At 49.7% G+C, this 20972-nt stretch overlaps 1 protein-coding gene across 6 annotated transcripts; it reads right to left on the reverse strand.

Annotated features, from left to right (window-relative positions):
• Nucleotides 1-1115: 1115 nt before the first annotated feature.
• Nucleotides 1116-20963, reverse strand: STX5 (syntaxin 5). Of its 6 annotated transcripts, none has more exons than XM_013044568.2 (11): nt 20827-20960; nt 19885-20128; nt 18151-18221; nt 17925-17980; nt 17738-17808; nt 14283-14399; nt 14142-14198; nt 13889-13970; nt 13100-13206; nt 12818-12939; nt 1116-1870 (listed from the first exon to the last, which is right to left on the reverse strand). In XM_013044568.2, the coding sequence occupies exons 2-11, from the start codon at nt 20107-20109 to the stop codon at nt 1711-1713; spliced, it is 1068 nt and encodes a 355-aa protein (XP_012900022.1). In that variant the 5' UTR covers nt 20110-20128; nt 20827-20960; the 3' UTR covers nt 1116-1710. The 6 variants fall into 6 exon arrangements, with proteins under 6 accessions (XP_012900022.1, XP_012900023.1, XP_044919738.1 ...); XM_013044569.2 differs by having other exon boundaries at nt 19885-20043; nt 20827-20953; XM_045063803.1 differs by having other exon boundaries at nt 19885-19976; nt 20827-20941.
• Nucleotides 20964-20972: the final 9 nt, after the last annotated feature.

Raw genomic sequence — 20972 nt, forward strand, 5'->3', positions numbered from 1 at the left:
GGTGCACAGCCAGTATTGAAGTCTCAGCCCAGCCCTTTGCCAGCAACCCACAGAAGCTGTGCTTTCCTTGTCTATAAAATGGATTATCAGGGGAGAGAAAACTAAAACGTAAACTCCAAGAGAGCTGGAACCTTGACCAATTCGTGGCTCTTCGTCCTCCAGCTTCTGGCTCAGTACCCTGCCTGGCATGTACCAAGAACTCAGCACTTGTGAAATAAAATGAATTTCCGATCTATGCGTCCTCCCCAAGAAGAGCTGCCGAGTCAAACGAATCGACCATTTTTCCAGCTTTGGCAACCAACTATCTTCACAACCTCCCCACCCACCACCGAGGTGCTGTGCGAGAACTAAGCTTGCGTCAGTAGGGCACTGAGAATGCAAGCAAGACCACCTGCTGAACAGAAACCAGGGAGAGAGGAAATAGTACAATGCCTGGGCTAGAAAAGGCGAGTTCTCCTAGACTGCCCCCACGCACCTCCCCAAAGTTCTAGGGCCAGCTCTCAGGAGTACGGTGATGGTTCTCTCTGTAGCTTGAACCTCCTTTGGGGTGTGTGAGCCATGGGGGTACCCCAGGAACCTCAGAATGATGTGGTGGTGGCTCCTGGCCACGGAGTGTATTAACTTCCCTGGCGGGGCAGGAGGGGATTGTTCTGGGCAGGTGTCTCCTCCACTCTCCTGTGACTGGCTTGGATTTGGTGAGGGGCTTGGAGGGGACCAAGAGCCTCGGCTGGAGCTGGGAACGAGTTCTTCACCTTCTACTCCTGGCAGCAGGCAGAGCTTGTGCGTCATCCAGCTCAAGGAAAAACAGGGGCCAGCCGGCTGAAGCATGCAGCGGAAACAGGCACAGATACTGCTGGAGATGATCCTGAAAGTTGCCACCGATCAGGGCCCCATTCTGGGGTTGTGCTTCCCCCTCTGGAGGGAAGTTTCGAGGCTCATGAAGTACTGCTGCACCCAGGTGTTCCCTGCCCGGAGGCAGCTGTGTGCACAGGGCCCAAAGCTTGGCCCTCAGAGCCATCAGCCCAGCCTTTCAGTTCTGGTACTAGGCAGTGCACTCATTCCACTGGCTGCGAAGGCCCTTCGACGCTCCCACCCAGAAATGACGACATGGCTAGTGAGGCTGACAGTCTTGCTGTAATTGGGAGAAAATGGGCTGCAGCGCATTTGGCAGATTGAGTCACCAGCAGCCAAAGTTGGGGTTGTATAGGCAGCTGAGGGGCTCAGGGCCCCCTGCCTCACATGGTGGAGAGAGGAAGAAGAAAGAGGTCAAATTCTAACCCAGATGGGAAAGTTGGTCCCGGGGGGCGGCTTCACTTCCTCTCCTCCCTCTCAGGAAGGTGGGGAAGGCCATCATCTCCCCTTGCTGCCCAAGTTTCCTTTGGAAGAGGCTGGGGAGTTTCTAAAAATCTCCTACCTAGTGGAGACAACCTCCCCGACCGGCCCCCCAGCTGGCCTCTGCTCCCTTCCAGCCACTTCACAGCAGAGTACAAATCCAGAACTGTGTGTTTCGAGGGCCTGAGGGTGGTGAGGGGAGGACAGGGTGGCCAGAGGCAAAGGGGCAGGGGGCAGGGGCAGTGGCCATTCTCAGCAGTTCCAGGGAAACAGGGCCTTTCTCCCAAGCACCCTGCACAAGGCTCAGTGACAGCACTGGCCACCTGCCCTCCCAAAGGGGTTCCAAACCCCGATGGAGTGCCTCAGAGCGGAGAAGGTTCAGGCAAGGAAGACCACAAAGATGATGAAGAAGACAATGAGGATAAGGAAGATTTTGACCATGAGCCACCGGTTCGAGGTGACCGACTGGAAGTATTTGAGGATCTCTGAATGGGCGGCCTCAACATCCAGCTGGGCTCCGAGGACGTTCTCGTCGATTCTGGGGGTGGGGCGGAAGAAGAGGAAACAGAAGACCACGATTAAAAAGACTGCTGTTGAAGGAGATTTACCAACATGGAAAGAGGGTCGCGATAGTGTGGGAGTGAGAAGTATTTCCATACAGTACGATCCCATTTTTGTGTATATATGCTTGTATATAGAAAGAGCTCTGGAAGGGTAGTGGGGATGAGGCTTGGCTCTGGTGTGAAGATCAGCTCTGCAACTTATTAGCTTGTGATTCTGAGCCGGTCATTTAATTTAACCTCCAGACTCATTTCCTTCCACTGCAAAGGAGGGAAAATGAGAATGAACCCAACGCTGCATCTGGGGTTGTTGTCGGCCTCAAATGGTTAACAAAATGCCCAGCCCACACTAAAAGCCCCCCACATGTCAGCTATTATAAATCTTCTCTTGTCAGTGTTTATTGATTTTTGTCTAATGAGTAACACTGCATTTGTAATATGGGAGAAAATGCTCACAGACCCCTGCAGTCAGGAAATCCTGGTTCTGAGTGAGACAGGAAGAAAAACTTAATGATACGGACAGGAAGTCAGGAGATAGGAAAAGCCCTACTATTAGGAGAACATGTTTCTCCCAGGAACGTCCATCTCTTGAGAGGCGCCTGAGGAAAAGAAAAGATTTCTTGGCTACCCGGAATAGGCAACAATCCTGAGAACCCAATACAAACCCGGGCTTTTGCAAAGGGAGGCCCCGGAAGCAGAGACTGCGGTGAGCTGTGAGGACAGAGAAGCGGGAGCCTGATAATCCAGTTGGAACAAGGAAAGCAAAGCCTGGGCCAGCGGCTGCAAGCCCCAGGCCCCCAGAAGGTAGTCATGAGGCCTGCGAACTACTCTGTCCAAGCGTAGGAGCCCCAAGGGTGCCTGGCTGGCTCGGTCAGAAGACCATGCCTTTCTGGGGGCACCTGGGTGATTCAGTCTGTTGAGCTTCTGACTTTTCGTTGTGGTTCAGGTCATGATCTCTAGGTCCTGGGGTCGAGTCCCAGGTCAGGCTCCATGTTCAGTGGCGTGTCTGCTGGGATTCTTTCTCTTCCTCGGCCCCCCTCTGCTCACATTCTCTCTCTCATGAATAAATCTTTTTTTTTTTTTTAAGGTTTTATTTATTTTAGAGAGATGGCAGGGGAAGAGGGAGAGAGAGAATCTGAAGCAGATGCCCCCTCCGTGTGGAGCCCGATGCAGGGCTTGATCTCACAACACAAGATCATGACCAGAGCTGAAATCAAAGAGTCAGATACTTAACTGAGTGACCCAGGTGCCCCAAATAAATATATCTTAAAAAAAAAAAAAAAAAAAAAAAGGAAGAGCATGCGACTCTTGATGTTGGGGTCATGAGTTCGAGCCCCATGTTAGATAGAGATTACTTAAATAAGTAAATAAACTTTAAAAAAGGCCCAAATACAGGAGTCTAGACTGTACGTGATGCCCTATTTGTATCTGAGTGGCTAACTGAAGTATCAGCTTTCCTACCTTTGGACTGTCATTTTATTTCTCATTATGGGTACAACTGACATTTCATATCCAAGAAAGCTCATCTTGGCAATCATGAATGGCTTTGCTTAAAAATGTATACACAGTAAATGCAGTCTGGAGTAAGAAAGACTTTAAGTCAGAGTCCATGAATGTAAACTAATGGGAAAGGGGAGCCTAGGTGGCTCAGTGGGTTAAAGCCCTCTGCCTTCGGCTCAGGTCATGATCCCAGGGTCCTGGGATCGAGTCCCGCATTGGGCTCTCTGCTCGGCAGGGAGCCTGCTTTCTCTTCTCTCTCTCTCTGCCTACTTGTCATCTCTGTCTGTCAAATTAAAAAAAAATAAATAAATAAAATAATAAACTAATGGGAGGGAGCTCTGGGGAGGGAATTAGGGGTCCGTGGGACACTCAGAGATAGTAGTGGGGAGCAGAAGACAGATATGAGGGCCCACAAATGTGGCCTGAAAAGGAGAAGGGTGAAGAAAACAGGAAAAAGTTAGCACGGTGAGGAGGCTGAAGGAATGTCTTATGGAAAGAAAGTAAAACTATAGAAGGAAGGAATCAAGCATTAAGAAGCTGGAGTCTGGAAGGGACGGCTAGGTGGCTCAGTTGGTTGAGCAGCTGCCTTCGGCTCGGGTCATGATCCCAGCGTCCTGGGATCGAGTCCCGAATCGGGCTCCTTGCTCGGCAGGGAGCCTGCTTCTCCCTCTGCCTCTGCCTGCCATTCTGTCTGCCTGTGCTCGCTCGCTCTCTCCCTCTCTCTCTCTGATAAATAAATAAAATCTTAAAAAAAAAAAAAAAGAAGAAGAAGCTGGAGTCTGGGGTGCCTGGGTGGCTCGGTGGTTTAAAGCCTCTGCCTTCAGCTCAGGTCATGATCCCAGGGTCTTGGGATCAAGCCCCACATCAGGCTCTCTGCTCAGCGGGGAGCCTGCTTCCTCCTCTCTCTCTGCCTGCCTCTCTGCCTACTTATGATCTCTGTCTGTCAAATAAATAAATAAAATCTTTAAAAAAAAAAAAAGAAGAAGAAGAAGCTGGAGTCTCAGGGCGCCTGGGTAGCTCAGTGGGTTAAACATCTGCCTTTGGCCCGGGTCAAATCCCAGGATCCTGGGATCGACACCCTGCATTGGGTTCCCTGCCTCTGCCTCTCCCCTGCTCATGCTCACTCTCTCGCTCTCAAATAAATTCTTTTTTTTTTTAAGATTTTATTTATTTATTTGACAGACAGAGACCATAAGTAGGCAGAGAGGCAGGCAGAGAGAGAGGAGGAAGCAGGCTCCCTGCTGAGCAGAGAGCCCGATGTGGGGCTCGATCCCAGGATCCTGGGATCATGACCTGCGCTGAAGGCAGAGGCTTTAAACCACCGAGCCACCCAGGCGCCCCTCAAATAAAATCTTAAAAAAAAAGAAGAAGCTGGAGTCTCAGGGTGCCTAGGTGGCACAGTCAGTTAGGTGTCCAACTCCTGACTTCTAGCTCAGGTCATGATCTCAGGGTTGTGAGACTGAGCCCCAAACTGGGCTCCCCGCTCAGCCTGGAGTCTGCTTGTCTCTTGCCCTCCCCCTCAGCACCTCCCTATCTCCCCTGCCCTTGTGCATGTGTGACCTCTTTCTAATAAATCAATCTTAAAAAAAAAAAACAAAACTAGCTGGAGTTTGCCTGACCGGCAAGGATAGATTCTCAGAGTGATGGAGAGGCATGAAAACCCAGAGGATGAGAAAGCTGAGTTTAAGTCAGGGAAGACGACAAAAGGGAGGTTGACTGGAGCAGGACGGTAAGCCCAGGAGCTGGAAAGACTATCTGACCGTGATTAGGAAAACTGGAATTTTAGCTTTCGGAGTGTCAATTTCCCAAAGGCTTCATAATGATTGATAGGAGTTGGGTCATATTCAGAGGATATGGAAGCTACTTTTAAGGAGCTCCATGTTGGGACACCTGGGTGCTCAGTGGGTTAAGCGTCTGCTTTTGGCTCAAGTAATGATCCCAGGACCCTAGGACAGAGTCCTATATTGGGCTCCTTGCTCAGCAGGAAGCCTGCTTCTCCCTCTGCCTGCAGCTCCCTCTGCTTGTGCTCTCTCAAATATACAAAATTTAAAAAAAAAAAAAAAAAAAAAGGAGCTCCACGTGGCCAGCTTTAGAAAATCTGACTCTATAATGAAAAACGATGATGGCTGGGGGCGCCGGGGTGGCTCAGTGCGTTAAGCCTCTGCCTTCAGCTCAGGTCATGATCTCAGGATCCTGGGATCGAGCCCTGCATCGGGCTCAGCGGGGAGACTGCTTCCCTTCCTCTCTCTCTGCCTGCCTCTCTGCCTACTTGTGATGTCTGTCAAATAAATAAAATCTTTAAAAAAAATTTAAACAAATAAATAAAATCTTTAAAAAAAATTTAAAAAGAAAAAAGAGAAAACGGTGATGGTAATGGATTACAGTACATCGGATACAAAAAAGAAATCCATTATTCCCAGTAATGTTTAAAGAGAGAAGGCTCCTGTTTTACAGAAGGGTGCAGCTAGTAAATGTAGAAGGGATGAATTAGAGAGGTGCCTCAGTGGTTCAGTGGGTTAAAGCCTCTGCCTTCGACTTGAGTCATGATCCCAGGGTCCTGGGATCAAGCCCCGCATTGGGCTCTCTGCTCAGCAGAAAGCCTGCTTCCCTTTCTCTCTCTGCCTGCCTCTCTGCCTAATTGTGATCTCTGTCAAATAAGTAAATAAAATCTTTAAAAAAAAAAAAAAAAAAGAAGGGATGAATTAGAAAACTGCCACTTGGTCTCACACACAGTCACGCCTGTATCAGGCAAGGACTATCATGGGTCTAGGGAGGCGGACGTTCACAGGCATTCGAAGCGCCACTCTACAGATGACTTAGCCAGATGCTCACCGCATTAAACAAGTGACCAAACTTGCCATCGCCAATAAAGGAATAACCTCATCAAGTGCCCACTGGTAATAATCAGCTATGTAGCTGGCTAACAGTCTATAACCTAGATCCCATCATGAGGCAACACTGAGCTAACACACATGCAGGACCTTCTACAAGAGGCACTGGCCTCCTCCAAGAAAAGTCAGTGTCACGAGAAGCAAAACAGAAGGCAGAGAATTGTTTGTCATCTTAGGTATGATAGTGGCACTGTGGCTGTTCAGGAGAAAACCAATTCTGGAAGGGTGCCTGCTGAAGTCTTTAGGGATAAAAATGTCATGATCTTTGTACTTTCCGATGGTTCAGAGGAACAAAAAGGAGGGAAAGCAAATGTGAGAAAATATTAAGTGGGCAAATCTGAGTGAAAGGAACATAGTGTTCATTTGTATGATCCTTCCAACTTTTCTACTAGTTAGAAATCCTGTAAGTTACAAATCGGGGTGCAAAGCGAAACAATGGAGTAACAGGTCAGCAGTTTTCATACCTCAGAAAAAAAATAAGAATCACGTGCTGAGCATCCCCAAAATGCAGATTCTCATGTCTTATATTCAGAAAGTTTAGAATGGGGCCCAGGAATCTACATATTGAAGACCTTTGGACTAAATCAGTGGTTTCTTTTTTTTTTTAAACACATCGTGCTTCTTTCTTTTTTTTTTTTCTTTAAAAAAGACAGATCACAAGTAAGCAGAGAGGCAGCCAGAGAGAGAGAAAGGAAGAAGCAGGCTCCCCACTGAGCAGAGAGCCCAATGCGGGACTCGATCCCAGGACCCTGAGATCATGACCTGAGCCGAAGGCAGAGGCTTTAACCCACTGAGCCACCCAGGCACCCCTAAATCAATGGTTTCTAAAAAGGGTGTTCAAATCCAGATCCACTGGCATGCAGGAAGCAAAGAGAAGAATGTCTATTTAAAAAAGTTCATCCTTGGGTGGCTCATTCAGTCAAGCGTCTGCCTTTGGCTCAGGTCATGATCTCCGGATCCTGGGATAGAGCCCAGCATCAGGATCCCTGCTCAGAGGGGAGCCTGCTTCTCCCTCTCCCTCTGCTGCTCCCCTGACTCATGTGCACACACGAGCACATTCTCTCTCTCGCAAATAAAATCTTAAAAAAATAAACAAATACAATAAAAAAAAAATTCATCCTTTCAAAATCTCCATTTCTTGTACACACAGTTGCCCACAATTTTTCTCTTTTGTTATTTCCCTTTTGTGTTTCAATCCCCTGTAAAACTGCTTCTGAGCCGTCCAACGGAAGTTGCTGCACTGATGCAATCACTCCCAGCCCCGCAGTCCCCTGGCTACCCTCCTCACCTCACACCTCCTTTTTCAGGGGCACCGAGAAACATCCACTCCTTTCGTCCTAAAATCCCCACCACCTCAGCTTCTAAAGACACATTTCTCTCCGCTTTCTTTTGTCATCTTTCTTAGCCGTCTTCCTCAGCCTCCTGGACAAATCCTTCCCCCTTCTCCCAGGACTCCTGGAGCCACAGGGATCTGTCCTGTCCTTTTTCTCACTTTACCCCTGTCTCGGGGTAGTCTCATCTATGTCCTCGGTTTCACCAGGAGGCCATTGACTCCCCCAAGTCCTTATCTCTAGCCCAGCCCTCTCTGCTGAGCCTCAGGCCACACAGCAAATGCCATTTGGAGGGCCCAGGGAGTCTGACAGTCAGCATGTCCCGAACAAAGCTCGTTCCCCTCCCCCAGCATCCATCTACTTCTCCCTGAGAATGTGGCACACAGGTCCTTTGTGATCTAGCTCTGCCTCTCCAGCTTCCTCCCTCCCCACTCCGCCTGCCTGCCTCCACTAAGTCTGCATTCCTGGAAGCCACCAAGCCCTTTTTCATTACTCAGCTGTTCTGGAATGGCCTTTCCTTTCCTTTGGCTGGCATTCCTCCTCAGGACTTAGTTTGCTATCTTTTATTTCTAGGAGAGGTACCTGGCCTGAGTTCCCTTACCTCCTTCTCTCTCTGCCCTCACCATACTGAAGTGTAACTGTCAGTGCATGTTTCTCCTACTAGACACGAGCGCCGCAAGGACCGGAACGGTCTTTCACCCTCCTATCCCCAGATCCAGCAGGACTAGCTCAGAGCAGCACCAGATGTTTGCTAAACCCATAAAGAAATGAACACTAACACTGAAAGACTCTTTCAAGGAAGACTAGAATGTAAGGTTGCATGCAGATGCAGAGAATGTTAGCTACTTTTTTTCGGATTTTATTTATTTATTTGAGAGCAATCAAGAATGAGACAGATCACAGAGGGAGAGGAAGAAGGAGAAGCAGACTCACCAACTGAGCACGGAGCCCTATGCGGGGCTCGATCCCAGGACCCTGAGATCACGACCTGAACTGAAGGCAGACGCTTAACTGACTGAGCCACTCAGGTGCCCCTAATGTTAACTATTTAAAACACATAAAGGATGCAGAAAGAACCTAAGTAACTTTTTTTTGTTGTTTTTTAAGATTTTACTAATTTATCCATCAGGGAGAGAGCACAAGCAGGGGGAGCGGCAGGCAGAGGGAGAAGCAGGCTCCCTATTGAGCAAGGAGCCCCATGCGGGACTTGATCCCAGGATCCCGGGATCATGATCCAAGCTGAAGGCAGATGCCCAAATGACTAAGCTACCCAGGCGTCCCAAACCCAAGTATCTTTTATGATTCCATTTCACAGAACCTATAACAATATTCTAATATACAAAGTACATCACAGCCTGAGGAGCTACGGTGTTTACGGAACCAACCCAGTAAGGAGTTCCCTAGGTCTCAGCTGAACCAGGGAAGAATCGGTCTTTTGAAGCCTCTTGATTCCAGGACCATGATGGCTAGACTCGTAGCACCTTATAAAGGGCTGGTACTATAGTCGATGAATAAATAAACAAACAAACATCCTTTAAGTAGCGGTTGCCAAACTCCTCCCCCTCCTACATCTCGTCCCCCGCCCTCCGCTCTGAGAGCTCCATCCTACTGAACGGAGAACAGTGAACCAGTCTGAGGAATCGGGCACAGTCTGAGTCAATAACGGCCAAACGTCTCCGAAACGTCATGAGAGATATAGATATACAGATGCGAGAAACTCCGAGAACCCCGGGAAAGGGAAGTTCAAAGAAAACGACATCAAGAGACGTAATAGTCAACTGCTGAAAATCAAAGACAAAACAAACCCACACAAACAAAAAAACAAACATACAAAAAAACCCGGAAAAGCAGCCAGAGAAAAACACATTACATACAAAGCTGAAGTCATCACCACCTTCTCATTAAGAACAAGAAAGACCAAAGCTCAGTAGTGATACAGCTAAAGTGCCTGAAGAGTGAACCTGAAAACCAACCCAGAATTCTATATCCAGGGAAAACATCCTTCAAGAATGAAGGTGCAGGGGCGCCTGGGTGGCTCAGTGGGTTAAGCCTCTGCCTTTGGCTTGGGTCATGGTCTCAGGGTCCTGGGATCAAGGCCGCATCGGACTCTCTGCTCAGCGGGGAGCCTGCTTCCCCCTCTCTCTCTCTTCCTGCTGCTTAAAAAAAAAAAAAATGGAATGACGTTTAGCTAAAATACCAACAAAAAAATTTTTGAAAAAAATTTCCATTGTTCAAAAGATGATAGAGAAAGAGGAACAAAAGGACAAAAAAAAAAAAAAAAACCCAGGAAAAAAAGAAAGAGAAAGCAAATAGTAAAATGGTAAGCCTAAATCCAACCTTATTAAAAAGTACACTATTTTTTAAAAATTTATTTATTTGACAGAGAGAGAGAGAGATCACAAGCAGGCAGAGGCAGGCAGAGAGAGAGAGAGGAAGCAGGCTCCCTGCCGAGCAGATAGCCCGATGTGGGGCTCCATCCCAGAACCCCGAGATCATGACCTGAGACTGAGCTACCCAGGCGCCCCCAAAAGTACACTATTTTTATGGAATCACAGAAGACTCTGAGTAGCCAAAGCAATCTTGAGAAAGAACACAGCTGGAGGCATCACACGCCCTAATTTCAACCTATGCCACAAAACTAGAGTGAGTCACCAGGACAGCCTGGTACGGGCGCAAATACAGACACATAGATCAACGCAACAGGAGAGAGCACCCAGACATAAATCCACGCGTATGTGATCAATTAATCAGAGGAGGCAAGAATATAAACGGGGAAGACAGTCTCGGTGACAAATGTGTGGGGCGACTGCACAGCTACATGTGGAGAGTGACCCTGGACCACTTTCTTTCACCACATGCAAAAATTAATTCACGATGGATAAAAAACTTGAATGCAAGACCTGAAATCATAAAAATTCTAGATGAGAACACAGGTGGCAGGTTCCTTGACATCACTTAGCAATATTTTTGGACCTGACTCCACAGGCAAGGGCCACAAAAGCAAAAATAACAAATGCGAGTACATCAAACTAAAAAGCTTTGGCACAGAGAAGAAACTATCAACAAAGTTCTTTCTTACTGAACAGGAGAAAAGTTTGCAAGTCATTTATCTGATATGGGGCAAACATCCAAAATATATAAAGACTGCATATAGGGACACCTGGGTGGCTCAGTTGGTTGGACGACTGCCTTCGGCTCAGGTCATGATCCTGGAGTCCCGGGATCGGGCTCCCAGCTGCATGGGGAGTCTGCTTCTCTCTCTGACCTCCTCACTCATGCTCTCTCTCACTGTCTCTCTCTCAAGTAAGTAAATAAAATCTTAAAAAAAAAAAAAAAAAAAGACTGCATATAACCCAACAGCAAACCAACAGAAAAACCAACAATCTAATTTAAAAATGGGCAGGAAATCTCTGAAGAGACATTTTTCCAAAGAAGACATCCAAATGGCCAAGAAGCACATCAGATGCTCAACACTGCTCATGATCACAGAAAAACAAATCCAAACCACAAAGAGATAGTCACCTCATACCTGTCAGAATGGCTATCATTAAAAACAAAACAGGGGAGATGCCTGGGTGGCTCAGTTGGTTGGACGACTGCCTTCGGCTCAGGTCATGATCCCGGAGTTCCGGGATCGAGTCCCGCATCGGGCTCCCAGCTGCATGGGGAGTCTGCTTCTCCCTCTGACCTTCTCCTCGCTCATGCTCTCTCTCACTGTCTCTCTCTCTCAAATAAATAAATAAAATCTTTAAAAAACAAAACAAAACAAAAAAGGGGCACCTAGGTGGCTCAGGGGGTTAAGCCTCTGTCTTTGGCTCGGGTCATAATCTCAGGGTCCTGGAATCAAGTCCTGCATCGGGCTCTCTGCTCAGCAGGGAGTCTGCTCCCCCCCACCCTCTCTGCCTGCCTCTCTACTTGTCATCTTGCTCTCTGTCAAATAAAAATCTTAAAACAAAACAGGGGTACCTGGGTGGCTCAGTGGGTTAAGCCTCTGCCTTTGGCTTGGGTTGTGATCTCAGGGTCCTGGGATCGAGCCCCACATGTTGGGCTCTCTGTTCAGCAGGGAGCCTGCTCCTCTCTCTCTCTCTCTCTGCCTGCCTGTCTCCCTACTTGTGATTTCTGTCAAATAAACAAACAATATCTTAAAAAACTAAACAAAATAAAATAGCCAAAAAAAAAAATATATATATATATGTATGTATGTATGTGCTGGTGAGGATGTGGAGAAAAGGAACCTTTGTGCACTGTTAGTGGGAATGCAAACTGATACAGCGACTCTGGGAAACAGTACGGAGGTTCCTCAAAAAATTAAAAATATAGCTATCACATGATCCACATGATCCAGTAATTCCATTTCTGGGCATTTATCCAAAGAAAAAGAAAACACTAACTCAGAAAGATAATATGCACCCCAATGTTCGCTGCAGCATTATCTACAATAGCCAAAACACAGAAGTGTAGGAGTCCACTGATAGAATGGATTTTTTTTTTTTTAAGATTTTATTTACTTATTTGACAGAGAGATAGAAAAGAAGCACAAACAGGCAGAGCGGCAGAAGCAGGCTCTCCGCTGAGCAGGGAGCCCAATGCTGGGCTCCATCCCAGGACCACCTGAGCCAATGGCAGCCTGAGCCATCCAGGTGCCCCATGATCCCTTTCTTAACATGTCATCCCACCATAATTCTCCATGTATATCTTATCACTACCTGAAAATTTCTTGTCAACTCTTTTATTTATTTTTTAAGATTTTATTTATTTATTTGACAGACAGAGATCACAAGTAGGCAGAGAGGCAGGCAGAGAGAGAGAGGAGGAAGCAGGCTCCCTGCTGAACAGAGAGCCCGACACGGGGCTCGATCCCAGGACCCTGAGATCATGACCTGAGCCGAAGGCAGCGGCTTAACCCACTGAGCCACCCAGGTGCCCCTTGTCAACTCTTTTAAACAGCTGTGCTCACCCACCCTCCTGAATCTCACCCCTACGCTATAGAGATGTCATGGTTCTACTCATCGGTGTATCCTCAGCACCTAGAACAGCACCTGACCAGAAACACACACTCCATGAACACTTGTTGAAGGAACCCCGTGGGTAGGCCGGATTCCCTCTACTCTTTCGAAGGGCAGCAAGCTGTCCCTGGGGGCCTTTAGGATGTCACCCCACAGAAACAGAAGGCTCTTCTGCCCGGGGTAAAAGAGAGTCTCACCTCTGAATGGTTTCTTCCTGCTCCTTAACCATGTGTGCCAACTGCTGAAAGATGGAGCCCAGCTCGACAATTGTGGACTCGATGTTCTGCATGGTGTCTGCCCGGCTCTGGATGTAGGAATCCTTCAGGGGAGAGACAGCACCCATGAACTCTAGGAGCTTCCTCAGTGGAGGGCCTGCTTCTTCAGGACCCCTTCCCAGCGTGGCCACTCTACTCAACGCACATTTCAAACACTTGCTAAGGATAGATGAGCATCTCCTCCCCAGTTCTGAGCCCAGGTACCTGCTCATCAATGAGCTGCAGCTGCTGGCTGGTCCGAGAGTCCATCATGTCAATGGCCACATCCCCGGAGGCACGAGACTCTGCCCCCAAAACCACAGCACTGCCCCCTGGGAAAAGAAAGAAAAGGCACTTTGTAGTGCTTGAAAGCAGGTTCAAAGCCCACATGCTCTGGGTTTGAATCCCAGCGCAGGCACTTCCTAGCCTTGTGACCCTGGACAAGTCATTTAATCTCACTGGGCCTCAGTTTCTTCCCCTTTAAATGATGCATAATAAGGGGCGCCTCAGTGGCTCAGTGGGTTAAAGCCTCTGCCTTCGGATTGGGTCATGATCTCAGGGTCCTGGGATCCAGCCCCACATCGGGCTCTCTGCTCAGCGGGGAGTCTGCTTCCTCCTCTCTCTCTGTCTACTTGTGATCTCTGTCAGATAAATAAATAAAATCTTTTAAAAATAAATAAATAAATAAATAAATAAATAAATGACGCATAATAATAGTGGCTTTCTCTGAGGTGGTGGTGAAAATTAAATCAGAGAATGTGAACGAATAATAAAAATGTTAGAGGCATTCTAGCGCACAGGACTGAAGTCAGCCCCGACAGTGAGAACGTGGGAGACTAAGTGTGGATCGTGAAAGCCAGCCGTGGGGTTTGACCTCTGAGAGAGAAATCCTGGCATCTCAAGGATGCCTGTCCATTCTACGCACACCCTGCCCTCGCGGGGTTAGAGGATGCCATCACAGACACAGTAACTGAGTCTTACCCCTCAGGGCTCCCTGCACTGCTGGTGACTTACCCAGGTGGTTGGGGGCCAAGGGCAGGGCTGACACAGGTGCCCGGGAGAACTGTTCCCGCCGATTCCTCTGCTGCTTCAGGTTCTGGGGTTGGGGAAGAAATGCAAAGGTCCCGAGGCCTCTGGGAAGCAGGCATGTTAGAGAGACCCTCCTGTCGGCCTATGACACTGTTACCCATACCCCTCCACTGTTCCTTCCCCATCTCCCTTGGGCCTTTACCCCGATTCCTATGCCTCCTACACAGATGCTTCTTACCTCTGTCCTCACTTCTAAAACTGATTTGAAGTCATTGGACATCGAGGCCAGTTTTGACTAGAACAAAAGGAGAGAGGGTTGGCCAAAGAAGACCGTCTCTCTCTCCCTTCTGCCTCCCCCTCCACCGACTCCAGGTCCCACCTGCAGGGAGACCACGATGGTGTTGGAATGGGTTTGCAGGTGCCGGCCGCTCTGGCTGCCCTTGGCCCTCACAAAGTCCTGAAGCTGGGCAATTTGTTTGTTGAGGCTGTTGATGTCCTACGGAGAGCCAAGAGAAAAACTGTTAACAAACGGGTCCTCGGCCAACGTCTCTCCCTCATGGACAGCTCCAGTAAGGACGACAGGGTGGAAGTTACGAACGATGGGGAGGGTATTTCAAAGTCAGACCAGAAGGGGCTTCTGGGATGGTCCAAGCTCAGTCTCTGCGGAGTAGAGCCAGAAGAGGCAAAATCTGGTCTCATCCATTTCTAAATAACTGACTTTACCCCCCACTTCACCCTCTGACTCAACTCTACCTGCGAGGCCAGACACGTGACCAGAGAACTACTTCGAAGGCCATGATCTCACACCCAGTGCACGCTGGCCAGCAGAGCACCGTACGGCAGTCAGGAAAAGGGAAGAGTCAAAGACTCCGTGTGTCCCAGAAGCATCAACAAAACGCCTCTTATACACAGAACTCCTTTCAAAAGCCATTATAGCAAAAGAGTAAAAGCTGTGACTTGTCCAAGGTCACACATGATGAGGTAAAGTAGCACAGCCCGGCCTTCTACACCAGACCAAGGCATCCTCCGCTCCCCAATCTGGCTTGTCAAGACAGAGACAAAGGAGATGGCTGGGGAGTAGCAGAGAAAGTCTGCCCAGGGGATAAGGGGGAGGAGGAGAGAGAAGAGGTCAGGAAAAGTGAGTTCAAGGCACACACTGAAGACAAACTAGATTCGGCCACTTCTGGAATTGCTCTAACAGTCCCCCCACTTAGCAATCCAGCCACAAGCATTCGAGAGCCACGGACGATATCCACAGCCGACTGGTCGGGCCCTTTGGAGCTGATACAACCTCCTTACAGCGCCACGTCCAAAACCGCACTCCACGGCTTCTCCCCATCAAATCTCGTCCCCCAGAGTTCTGCCTCGGAAAAATGGTACCACTTCCCACGAAGGCACCCAGGCTGGAAGTTTCTAAGTCACATACTCATACCTCCTAAGCCCATCTCTCTGCCACAACACAACCACAGTCTACGGGTCACTCACCGGGCACCGAGCGCCTGTGTCTCTGTGCCACACAGCGCGCTAGGCAGCTTGCGACTTTCTTTGCCCTTACAGTCACCACAGAAGACAACTCCCAACTCCCTGCCAAAAGCTGTTCCCCCCTCTCCCTACTTTTCCCTTCTGGCAAAGGGCACCACCAGTCGCCAGCTGCTCAGACCAGACGCAGGAGAGCCATCCCCATGTCCTCTCCTTCCCCTTAATCCATACGGAGCCTCTGCGGGAGCCCACAGAGAACCCGGCTGAGCCGGAACAGACGCTCCGAATCGGGCCGCTCACCTCCTTCCCCACGAAACCTGCCCTGGACCCTATTGTCACCTTCTCTTAACATTCGCCAAGAGCCTCCTAAGTGACTTTCCCCTTGCAGCCTGCCCTCGCCCATTCGCCCTCGACACAGAGAGCAGAGTGAGCTTTTGAACCAGAAACGGAGCACATCACTGCTCTGCTTAAAATCTTCCAAGAGTTTTCCACTAAATTTAGAACACAAGCCAAACTCCTTCCCTGGCGGACGCAGACGTCACAGGCTCTGGCCCTGCGCATTTCCCTGACCTCACCCCTCCGAGTCTCCTCATTCACATTCGTTGCTGTAACCGCACTGCACTCCCTCTGTGTTTCCGAGGCGCGCTAAGGCGGCCCGCCCGGCACAGCCTTTCCCTTTGCTAGTCCCACTTTCTGAAAAGTGCTCCCGCCACATCTTTGGAAGATGCTTTTTCACCACCATTCGGGTCTCAATGCCCCTTCTCACGGGCCATCCTAGATCACCTCCATCTATTAAGACCCCAGCCGGAGGAACTCAATTTATTTCTTTAATAGGATTCACCACCCTGAAATTGTTTTTTCTATCTACTTGTCTAGTGTCTCTCCCTCTCCCTCCCCTCCCCCTCTCGCAAATAAATAAATAAATAAATAAGGAAGAAAGGAAAGGAGAGAGAGAAGAGGGAAACCCCCCAGGGCAGGTACCGCACCTGTCCTGCTCCTGCTCACTGCTGAATCCCCCAGAACCAGGCAGCTATAGGTCACCCAATAATGTGACTCCAAAAATAAACAACTGAATTCCCACAACCACCCTCCGAGGTAGGTGCTGCGACCATCATAAGGGAACCGAAGCTCAGAGTAGTTAGATGGCTTACCCAACGCTACACCATAGTTTGTGAACTTGGGATCTGAACTCTTCTGTCTGAAACCAGGCAGTGGTTCTTCAAAGCCTATGCAAGAGTGACCCAGTAGATGGTGGCATCCTCTCTCTACTCCCCCACAAGGCCCTTCGTGAACACGGCTGCCCCCGGACAGCAGCAGAACCTCCTCCCTAGACTCTTTGCCCACCCGTGCTCCAGACTGGGTTTTTTTCCCCCTTTATGGTCATTCAACTTCAAGTTTCATGCTCTTAACATTGTGCTGGGAGAGGAAGGAATCACAACGGTACAGATTCTGCTATCCGGGGGCCTTCCAGATAGACTATGCTCCAGATTCTTAGCGTCCTTGTAACATCTGGCAGTCAGGGATTCCATGCTCCTTACCCAGGCCCACAAGGAGCTTCCCAACCAGCCACCGATCTACCCGCCCAGCCTCATCTCCTGTGACCAGCCAACCAGTCAACAAACACTGAGCACCTTCTCTACACCAGACACTAGTACGGGCATTTGGGATACATCTGTGAACAAGCAGGAAGAAAAATAAAAAAGTCTCTGTTCTTGTGGCACTTACAGTTTTTTCTTTTCTTTATTTGGGGGTGGGGGGATGAGGTAGATGGGAGGGAACAAAACCAATAAAGGTAAGTCAGTCAATGACAGAGAATGTTAGAAAGGATCCAGTGCTATAACCAGAAAAACAGCAAGGTAAGGAGATCACAGGTGCAAGCACTGATGTACTAACAGCACGCTCAGGGTAGGCTTCCCTGGGCAGGTAACAGCTCATCAAAGACTTCAACCTTCTCTGTTATAAGCTGGGCCACTGCACACACTGTTTCTTCTGTTGGAATGTTCATCCACGGCCTGCAGGCAAGTCTTGAAACCAGTTCAGACTTCACTCCCTCTAGAAAATCTGCCCCAGGGTCCCCAGACCGTCTCATTCATCTTTTTGTAAGGTCTAGACCCCTTGCCTTCTCCTCACTGTAAGTCTGAGTTTGTGGGACTGGCTACCTTTTGGAGACAATAAGCCCTGAAGGCGGAAATCTTGCCTCGAGCTTTTGTACTATGCTTTGTACACAGCTGATGGCCAACAACATGAGCAGGATGTCTGGGGCTGGCTCTGGAAACTTGCTCTGGACCTCCGTGATAACGGCGACTTGCAGCGCGATCTGATGGGAACGCAGGATCCTGAGGGCCAGCAGCTCACCTGTTTGATGATGTAAGTCAGCTCCTCGATCTCCACCGCTTTATCATCGAAGAGGGACTTGCGCTTTGCCACTGCAGAGACAAAGGAGGCCACGACGGGGGAGGTCAGAGACCAGGCTCAGGGAGAACGGTTCCTCAGCCCTCTCTGGTTCACTGTCCCATCTCTGAAAGACCCCAAGAACACTCACAGATTGTCAGCTTCTCCAGCTTGGCAAATGTGTTGCTGAGGTCTTTCCCAATGCGCCTGGAAACGAGCATCAGTGAGGGCACCACGGGAAAGGGCAGGACAGGGCCTATTCCCACATTAGCTCCAGCAAAACTGAGCTGCGGCCCTCCCTCACAGCCAAGGCCCCCCGAGGCAAGCCTACTGCTCCCGGACCCTGGAGCACCCCACCAAGTAACCTCTCAACTTACTTGGCCATGAGGGTAAATTCACTGCGCTGCCGGACAGCACGCAGAGCCGGCTTGTTTGTCTGGATTCCATTCTGAAATACAATGTCAAGGAGTGACACTTTAGCTCCCCCTCCCCATTTCCAGCTCTCACTGCTTCTTAGGTATCAGCTACATTCTCCAAAGGACCTCCACCGGATGGTCCAAGTTTATCAGTAGCGGTCATTTAGAGCTCAGATCTGAACCTGGGCAAATCTTGACTCCACCACTTATTAGCTGGGGTTTGGGGGAAGTGACTTAAACCATTCTGAATCTGTTTTCTCTTGCGTAAAAAGAAGACAATCCACACACCCCCTGTTGTTGCTGCTAAAATTAAACAGCATGAGGGCCATAAAGTATTTTAGTTAGATGCCTCAGACATTGTAAGCACTAAATAAATGATAGGCACCATTGCCATTTTAGTTCTCCGATCAGGAAATCAAAGAGGATAACTGGAAAGCTCTTGGAGATCATACAGAAAAGCAGTTGTTAAGACCTGAGCAGTAAAAATACTTAAAATTACAATCACTCAGGTCCCACTTTGATTCAAGATGTGTGGACTGAAAGGGAATCTAATTTGTAAAAAAGCATTCCAAAGTAATTTTGGTAAAAACTACTTATCAAAAAAAACTGTTTTAGGGGCGCCTGGGTGACTCAGTCAGTTGACCCTCTGCCTTCAGCTCAGGTCATGATCTCAGGGTCCTGGGATCAAGCCCTACATCCAGCTTCCTGCTCAGCAGGGAGTCTGCATCTCCCTCTGCCTCTGCCCCTCTGCCTCCCCCTGCCTGTGCTCTCTCGCTCGCTCACACTCTCTCTCTGTGTCAAATAAATAAATAAATAAATAAAAGCTTAAAAAAAAAAAAAGGGGCTTTCATTTGATAGATGTAAAAACTGAGGCCCAGGGGCATCAGTTGGCTAAACCTCTGACTCTTTCTCTTTTCTTAAAGATTTATTTGATTTGATTTGATTTGACAGATAGAGATCACAAGTATGCAGAGAGGCAGGCAGAGACAGAGTGGAGGAAGCAGGCTCGATGCAGGGGCTCGAGCCCGATGGGGGGCCTCTGGCCCAGGAACCTGAGATCATGACCTGAGCCAAAGGCAGAGGCTTAACCCACTGAGCCACCCAGGCACCCTTAAATCTCTGACTCTCGATCGCAGTTCAGGTCTTGATCTCAGGGTTAGGAGTTCAAGCCGCACACTGGGATCCACACGGGACATGGAGCCTACTTTAAATCAAAAACAAAAAAGCCCTACACCTCCCTGCTCACCACCACCACCACCCCGCCCCCGCCACAAAAACCCCTGAGACCCAACTAGACTAAGTTTCCTGTGGTCACAGAGCAAATTTATGGTAGGACTACTCCGGAACTAGAACTCAAAGTCCCTGTCTCTGAGCTAAAGGCTCTTTCTAGAACGTGTTCCTTATCCACTCCAAATATACTGCAGCCACCTCTCATCCTGAAATATTCCTTGGAAGATTAGCAACTCCTACCCTCTGGGGGAATTTCTCACAGAAAACTTTAGATACTTGCATCCAGATAGCTGACCCACCCCTTTTCTGTTGCTGAGTAGATCCTACAGCCCCTCCAAACCAGATCAGTTCTGCAAGAGGTCACCATCCCCCACCCCCAAATTATGTCTATCAACAGTGCTGGAGCACAGCCTCTCCCAGATTTCGCTAAGGCTCACTGCTGCCTTTTCCACTCCTGGTCCTTACCTGACGGCTCTGCAGGGACTTGCAGGCGGACAGGAACTCCTGGGTCCGATCCCGGCAGGACATGGTGTTGGGAGGGGGAGGGACCAGGGCCACTGGGGGGGGCAGAGGGGCGATGTCGCTGCTGCTACTGCCAGCAGTTGCAGGGGACAGGACCTGTGTCTTTGAGAGACCCAGGTAGACACCCTGATCCGTGTTCTTAGACCCGTAGCGTTTCCGCGGGATCATTGAGACGCATAACCTCGGACTGTTGTGGAGGGGAGAATGTCATTCCCCAGGCAGCCTCCTTCCCCACAAATCCCCCGCCCCCAACACACACACCCCAGTAAATCCTCGGGCCCCTTCTGCACTTGGCACGGACTTTCGCGCCCAAAGCCACCCGCAGATCCTGGGGCCGGCCCAAGGCGGACAGGTCCCCGCTCTCCAACCCAAATGGTCCCGCTCCTCACACTCTACCAACTTGGCTCCGGCGGCCAGAGCGCGGGCCGGGGGCCTTGAAGCAGGACAGGACCAGAGGCAGGTCCCGTGGCACCGAGGCGCCAGCCCGGCCTGTGCAACTGCCCCAGGCCCTAACCGGGCCCTCTCGTATCCGCGGATCCCTTCGACTCCTGAGGGAGAAACGGTGACCGACCTCCCGAGAGGGACCCACTTCGGTGGGCGGAGGGGGGCGAAAAAAAATCTCTAGGTGTTTATTTGAAACAGGAAGTCCCACCCCCGCCCAAGTCCCGCCTTCTGGAGGACTGCAGCCACTGATTAGGTAATGCCGACGTCTTTCTCAACAGGGACTTCTCTGATTGGACGGCGAAGTATTCCCTCACCCCCGAGCCGGGCCGGCAGGACTGGCCCGCTCGCTCCAGGTTCCCTTCCCCCCTCCCGTCGCCGCCCCCGGAAAGCCGCAGCCCGGAGCGGACACGACGGCCAGACCCCTTCTAGAGCGAGTTCTACCTCCTCTCTGCCTCCTGCCGCCGCCGCCGCTGCCACAGTCTCCCGGGTGGTCACCGCCTCCTCTCCAAGCCAGGTAGCCGCCGAAATCCGACCAGACTGGAAGCCGCCACGTCACCCACACGTAACCCCTCCCCCGGTGACGAGAG

The sequence above is a fragment of the Mustela putorius genome, unplaced genomic scaffold, assembly GCF_011764305.1.
Source record: "Mustela putorius furo isolate JIRA1106 unplaced genomic scaffold, ASM1176430v1.1 tig00000127_pilon_pilon_pilon, whole genome shotgun sequence".
Lineage (NCBI taxonomy): Eukaryota > Metazoa > Chordata > Mammalia > Carnivora > Mustelidae > Mustela > Mustela putorius.

What these genes read in the sequence shown, in the direction of transcription:
- STX5 (XM_013044568.2), bottom strand. Translation starts at nt 20,109, where the DNA reads ATGATCCCGCGGAAACGCTACGGGTCTAAGAACACGGATCAGGGTGTC. An exon ending in AGTCCCTGCAGAGCCGTCAG is followed by an intron (nt 18,222 to 19,884) that starts GTAAGGACCAGG and finishes ATTGTATTTCAG; the next exon opens with AATGGAATCCAGACAAACAA. An exon ending in GCTGGAGAAGCTGACAATCT is followed by an intron (nt 17,809 to 17,924) that starts GTGAGTGTTCTT and finishes TTGTCTCTGCAG; the next exon opens with TGGCAAAGCGCAAGTCCCTC.